The 7162-nt window shown below is 49.8% G+C and overlaps 1 protein-coding gene across 1 annotated transcript; it reads left to right on the top strand.

The window, feature by feature from the left end:
* The first annotated feature begins 201 nt into the window (after positions 1 to 201).
* Krt18 (keratin 18) lies at positions 202 to 4003 on the top strand. Its single transcript, XM_052161461.1, has 7 exons — positions 202 to 784; positions 1534 to 1616; positions 1884 to 2040; positions 2653 to 2817; positions 2903 to 3028; positions 3288 to 3511; positions 3828 to 4003. Exons 1-7 carry the CDS (start codon positions 389 to 391, stop codon positions 3946 to 3948), a joined length of 1272 nt encoding a protein of 423 aa, XP_052017421.1. The 5' UTR covers positions 202 to 388; the 3' UTR covers positions 3949 to 4003.
* The last annotated feature ends 3159 nt before the right edge of the window (positions 4004 to 7162 follow it).

Here is a 7162-nt window from a genome sequence, read left to right as displayed (position 1 = left end):
TAAACTGAGGACACGCTACAAAATCTTCACCCTAGTGGACCCCTCTTCTATCTGTGTAAACGGATATTAAAAGTGCCATTTCCTGCCCTGAAAACAGACACTCAAGGGCTAACACCACCTGCTATCCTTTGTGTACCCATTAGTCACCCCCTCCCTGTGTCGGTGAGGGTGGCAGGTATGCTGAGGGCGTCGGCAGAAGCCAAGAAGGGTTGCGACCTGGTAGGTCACAGGAATCCCGGTCTTGGCGCCCGCGGCTCCGGTAGCGGGGGCGGGGCCTGCTGGAGAGGTCCCCACCTCCTCCCTCGGAGATATAACAGGTCGAGGACTGCCACCCACCGCAGCGGAACTCCTGTCCTGGTCTCTCGCTTCGCTCTCCTCTCCAGACAAGATGAGCTTCACCACCCGCTCCACCACCTTCTCTACCAACTACCGGTCCCTGGGCTCTGTGCGGACTCCCAGCCAGCGGGTCCGGCCTGCCAGCAGCGCAGCCAGCGTCTATGCAGGTGCTGGGGGCTCTGGGTCCCGGATATCCGTGTCCCGCTCCGTCTGGGGTGGTTCTGTGGGGTCCGCAGGCCTGGCGGGAATGGGTGGAATCCAGACCGAGAAGGAGACCATGCAAGACCTGAACGACCGCCTGGCCAGCTACCTAGACAAGGTGAAGAGCCTGGAGACTGAGAACAGGAGACTGGAGAGCAAAATCCGGGAACATCTGGAGAAGAAGGGGCCCCAGGGCGTCAGAGACTGGGGCCATTACTTCAAGACCATCGAAGACCTGAGGGCTCAGGTAAGGGGCCTGAAGGGGGAGGAGCAGTAGCTCCCAGCTGTTCTGTCCCTCCAGTGTGCTCACACCCCTAAACTTGAATAAGGTGTGGGCGGTTGACTCCCTCCACTCTTCCCACATTCATCACATCCCCCCACTCTATGGGACGCAGTTAGGAATACTCTGGATACACACACACACACACACACACACACACACACTACAGGAATTCCTAGCGTAGTGGCTGCATGCGGGAACTGGCTTCCCCCAAGCAGTGTAATGGGAAGGGAACAGGATTGGAAAAAAAAGGGGGTGAGGGGGCCATAAAATGAAGCCAGACACTTCTTTTTCAGTAGGGACAGTTAGAGGGTTAAGCGGATGTGGCTAAGGCTGAGTCATCTGGGAGTAAACAGGAGCCTACCTGTAGGAGGGGCTAGCGGGCGGAAGGGGGGGCGTCCCAGGACAGGGGGTTAGCAGGTGCACCTGGAGAAGAAGCCAGGAGAGGATCAGAGAAATCTTGTTGGAAGCTGCGCTTTTGTAAGCAATCCAGATAGTGCAGGCCCAGGCAGAAGGGCAAAGAGTTCAGGGAGAGGAGGCTCAGGTGGAAAGGGAAGACAGAAGCACTAGCTCTGGCTGTTCCTGGGACTGGGATGGATTCATTGAAACCTAAGATGCGTTTTCTCACGCCCTACTTCTCCACACACACACCCTCACTTGACCCGGAACTCTCAGAGTTTTAATCTCTGAGACTCTCTCCACTTTAATCCACCCAGATCTTTGCGAATTCTGTGGACAATGCCCGCATCGTCCTGCAGATCGACAATGCCCGTCTTGCCGCTGATGATTTCAGAGTCAAGTAAGCCTGCTGCCCCGGAACTGTGTTAGAGTGGGGTTCCTTTCCTTTTGGAGGCTTATTCGGGTTAGGGTCCATTGACTACTGAGTTAACTATTCATCTGTGCAACCCAGTTTAAGCATACGCTCCCCAGCCAAGAATCATGCTGCGGGATTGATACCTGACTCGGTGGCTGGTTTCTGGTGGGCACGAGGCTAGTCTGTGGAGGTGACACTGGTTGGCAAGGTTCTAGACCAGGGAGGGCCCTCTGACCACCTCCACTCCTTCAGGTATGAGACAGAACTGGCCATGCGCCAGTCTGTGGAGAGTGACATCCATGGACTCCGCAAGGTGGTGGATGACACCAATATCACAAGGCTGCAGCTAGAGACAGAAATCGAAGCGCTCAAGGAGGAACTGCTGTTCATGAAGAAGAATCATGAGGAGGTAAGTGGGGCCACTGGCCAGGCCTTGGGAGCTAAGGGCCAAGGCTGCCGCAACGCAGCCCTGCATGGAAACAGCAGTCCGGGCTGTTAGCCTGTTTTGATTAAGAGCAGAGCCATTGGCTCACACATGTTCTATGGCTCACCCACGTTATACTATTATGAGATCAAGATAATGTAGGTGAAGCCTGGCTTGTGAAGCCCTAGCGCTTGGAAAGCTGAGGCAGGAGGATGGGGTTCAATGGCAGCCTGCCTTACTAGAGTAAAACAGAAATTGTATGAGTAAGACCCTGAATCGGCAACAAAGGTGGGGACTGCCAGTCTTAGGAGCTGGTGCTGATGCCAGCCTTCTGGAAGAAGCTTAAGGTAAGAGTTGTGGAAGGAAGAAGCAGCTAAACCGAGAAGAGAAGCTCACCTGTGAGTGGCAGGTTCAGGCTGTCGAAGAGCGGCATTCCTGCCCAGCCGGAGCAGAAGGCCAGACCTAGGCTTGCCAAGGCTTTCCTCTGCCCTCTCCAAACTCAACATCACCTTCTAGAAAAGGCCATCAGTAATAAAAGACTGGGCTGAACTCTGACCTTAAGTCCCTCCACCCCCACCCATTTGTTTCTGTCTTTAGGAAGTCCAAGGTCTGGAAGCCCAGATTGCCAGATCTGGGTTGACTGTGGAAGTGGATGCTCCCAAATCTCAGGACCTCAGCAAGATCATGGCGGACATCCGTGCCCAGTATGAAGAGCTGGCTCAGAAGAACCGCGAGGAACTAGACAAGTACTGGTCTCAGCAGGTACAAACTGGGAAAGGCTGGCTGCCCCCATGTGTGGGGAGGCGCCAAGGACAGCAGGTCCTGACTGACCCTCCTTACACTTCAGATTGAGGAGAGTACCACAGTGGTCACCACCAAGTCTGCCGAAATCAGGGACGCTGAGAGCACACTCACGGAGCTGAGACGCACCCTCCAGACCTTGGAGATTGACCTGGACTCCATGAAAAACCAGGTGAGTGTCATCCAATCGCCTGCTGCAGTTCTGCTTGGCCCAGTCCTCAGCCCCAACTGTCTCATCATCCCTAAGCCTCCTCCACACCCCACCCCCAATCAAGAGATTCCCTAAGATGAATCACTTCTATTTGATTTTTCCATTGTCCACACACTGTGCCTACCATTTGATAGACAAGAGGCATTAAGACACTTTTAGAGAAAGAAGGATTGAGCAGTCTAGGAGTAGAGACTCACCCTCCCATCTCTGCGTCCTGCAGAACATCAACTTGGAGAACAGCCTTGGGGACGTGGAGGCCCGATACAAGGCACAGATGGAGCAGCTCAATGCAGTCCTTCTGCACCTGGAGTCAGAGCTGGCACAAACTCGGGCAGAGGGGCAGCGCCAGACCCAGGAATATGAAGCTCTGTTGAACATCAAGGTCAAACTTGAGGCGGAGATAGCCACCTACCGCCGCTTGCTGGAGGATGGAGAAGATTTCAGGTAAGTGGTGCCCAGCCAACCATACAAGTGAGGGGCTCTTCTCCACGCCTGGAGCTTTGGGAAGTCCCAAGGTCTGTTTTGTTGGTAACCACTAACCAGTGGCCTCAAGTGAGTTATGGCCTCCCTCCTGTGAGAAAAGAATGATTAAGTATTTCTCCTGGCTGTCCTTGGGATGGCATTGAGTTTCTCTTTTCTGGAAGAAATGGCTGAGGAGACTTTGGAGGTAAAGAAGGGGCTCCAGGAACCCTTCTTCTACATTCTCTGTCTCCCCTCTACTCTGAGCTGTTTATAACTAAGCCTTGGTCGTCTGTTACAGTCTCAACGATGCCCTGGACTCCAGCAACTCCATGCAAACTGTGCAGAAGACAACTACTCGTAAGATCGTGGATGGCAAAGTGGTGTCCGAGACCAATGACACCAGAGTTCTGAGGCACTGAGGCTGAGAAGGAGGGAACCCTTGGGGATTGAGGGACCAATAAAAGTTGAGAGCTTGCTGGACATCACTTTGCGTCTTCCTTGGCAGACTTTCTGCTTCTGTTCATGTACATTAGGCAAAAAATCTCTTGACCCTAGGATTTTACACGGAATGGCCTGTGGGAGAGGAAGAGTCTGGGTTCTTGAAACATCCAAAAGAAGACAAAGTAGGAGATATGACTGTCCTAGGTAGAGGTGAAAGTGTAATAAAACTAGAGCTTCAGATTCAAGAGACCTGGTGAAGAAGCCAGGCATGGTGGTGTGCACACATGGTTTATTTTGAGGCAGAAGGATCATGAGCTCAAGGCCAGTCTGGGCTAGATGACAAATTCCAGGGCAGCCTGCATCACATGCCAATATCCTCCTAAAACAAGAGCTGGGTATGGTTGTGTGCTTCTAAAATCTCTGAGCTTGGTAGTGTTGAGAGGGTCAGGAATTTGAGATGGTCATCTGCTGCATAGCAAAGGAAACCAGCCTGGGCTAGAAGAGACCTTGTCTCAAAAGGGAGCCTAGGAAGGGACTTGGGGAAGCCAGAAATGTTGGCACAGGCCTATAATCCCAGTACCTGGGGAAGAAACAGAAGCAGGAACATCATGAGTTCAAAGCCAGCCTGGGCCTAAAGCACCCTCTTTGAAGAAAAAAAAAGGGAAAAAAACATGTAAGTCTCCCAACAGAGTCCAGAGAAAACTGACCCCCCTGTTCTACTGCTTTTTCCTTTGCCTAAATCCTAGAGCTTCCTACCCAAAGATTCCCAAACCCCATCCCACACTCATTACCCGAAAACCTGTGATCCCCTATACCCTGCTCTGGCACTCAGTGGAGACACAGTCTTCTGAGAGCTGGAGGTGTGGCCAGAAGTGAGATGACATGATTACAGAACATGAAGCAATGTACATGGTGGACCCCAGGTAGGCACCAGGGCGGGCACCATGCAGGTAAGAATAGAAGCCCCATGGCACAATTCTGGGCTTTGTATTGGAGCTGTAGGACAAAGTAATGGGAACAAACCATATCTGAAGTAACAACCTGCCCAGGCATGATGGTATTCACCTACAACAGGAGGCAGAGGCAGGCAGACCTCTGTGAGTTTGAGACCAGCCTGGTCTACATAGCCAGTTCATAACAGTCAGTGCTACATAGAGAGATCCTGTCTTTACTACTACTACTAATAAATAATATAATTTAAAAAAATATCAATCTATTTCAATTGGGAGGAGAATGTATCTCAGTTTAAAGAATTATATCCATATTCTTTATGGATATCCAAAATATATCCAAAAGGAAAGAGGGAAATAAAATTGAAAACAATTTTTTTCTTTTTTTTTTTTAACTTTATTTTGAGTTTTTGGGGGATTTTAAAGATTTATTTATTTATTATATGTGAGTACACTGTAGCTGTCTTCAGACACACCAGAAGAGGGCATCGGATCTCATTGCGGGTGGTTGTGGGCCACCATGTGGTTGCTGGGATTTGAACTCAGGACCTTTGGAAGAGCAGTCAGTGCTTTTAACCACTGAGCCATCTCTCCAGCCCCGAGTTGAACACTTCTTTAGGACAAGCATATCAAATATTTTATTTTGCTTTATAGATGCAGGGTTTTACTACAATTTCTGCACCTTAATTGTTTCAATTCTACATCCTTCACTTAACAACGTATCCTGGACTGGAACGTAACAATGTATCTTAGAATGGGGTGTGTGGTGGCTCAGGTCTGTAATCCCAGCCCTCTGTAGGCTGAAGTGGGAGGATTACCCTGAGTTCAGGACCAGTCTGGTTACAAAGTAAAGCCTTTGCCTCACTCATTTGAACAGCTGTGTACAGCTATAGAATGGAGTACAAAGTTACTTAACCCAAATACTCTAGTTCCTAGAGATGTCTTGATCTCCAGCAGTTTTGATTTAGCAAAAGTCTGCAGCTAATGTCTACGTGTACTTTTGCACTCCATGAGCATGTCTGTAGAGTAAGTTAGTAAAAGAATGGCACCATATAAACACACATATGAAGGATTTACTTTGGACCAGGCCCTGTGCTAAGCTTCACTATATATACTAAATAAAATGCCTGTTAGTTTTCCCTCACAAAACTCACAGCTTGAGACCAAAGACACGGAGGTTTCTACTCATCTGCTCCACACCAATCACTCTGATTGGTGTTTGTGATAAGACAGACAGAAAAGAACCCTTATCACTGTGGAAATTACATTATGGTGATGGAAAAGGACAAAAGCCTATAAAGATGATAAGAAGCTGGATTACACAGCATGTCGGGGAAGGTTGAGTGTTACAGGCTGAAGGGAGGCAGCGAAGGATCCTTGGAAGTGGAGTGTCAGGAGAGAGGGAGAATAATCACAATTCAGTCAGGAAAGTATTTGCTGAGAAGAGCAGTGTGTTTAGGGTTTCCAGAGTGGGAAAGGCTATACCACTTGATGCCCTTGCTTCCTGAGACCCAGAGGACAGCACTAGCTTAAGAAGCCCTGGCATCAACATCCAGCACAGCTATACACTATTGCAGGCCCAGAGAGTCAGTGGAGGATATTCAGTGGGCAGATCAGGGCTGCCCTGCCCTTCCTGAGCAAGGTCCGAATTACACAAGAAGTTAACTAGAAGTTCTGTGGAAAGGTCCCCTAACATCTGACTTTCAGAGAAAAACATTCTGCTGAGAGCAAGGGAAGATGATTCAGACTGTTTACACCTGCCTCCCCTGAATGAATACAGCAATTGATCCTTTGTTCAGTTGATCCCATAGATCCATTTCCTCAAGCCACTACTTTATCTCTCCACCCCAGCAGGTATCTGCAGGAGACAGATCTGGGGGGGAGACGGCTGGGCTATGCTTTCTGAGATTTGTGTGGGAAGAGCAAATGAGATGGTTTCCTTGCCCCTTCCCTCTTCACTGTCTTCCAAATATGCAGAAATGGCATCAAATATGTTTTCTCAAAGCAGGGTGCCAAACCTGTCCAAAGCCAAAACAGAAAGTCCCTGGCAGGGCCTGAGTGGTGGCTGCAGCTGAATCAAGCTAAATCAAGCTGACCCAGGAAACCTGAGCTGAGGCACCTGACTGATTATCCCTTCCCATATAGACAGGGCTTCACAGTTCCCAGGGCTCTTACGTATTTGATCCTCATTACAATCCTGTGAGGTATGCAAGCCAGCGGCTATTATTGGCTCTGGATCAGA

The sequence above is a fragment of the Apodemus sylvaticus genome, chromosome 17, assembly GCF_947179515.1.
Source record: "Apodemus sylvaticus chromosome 17, mApoSyl1.1, whole genome shotgun sequence".
NCBI classification, from domain to species: domain Eukaryota; kingdom Metazoa; phylum Chordata; class Mammalia; order Rodentia; family Muridae; genus Apodemus; species Apodemus sylvaticus.
The sequence above is the reverse complement of the archived record's forward strand: the minus strand, read 5'-3'. Positions and strand labels throughout refer to the sequence as shown.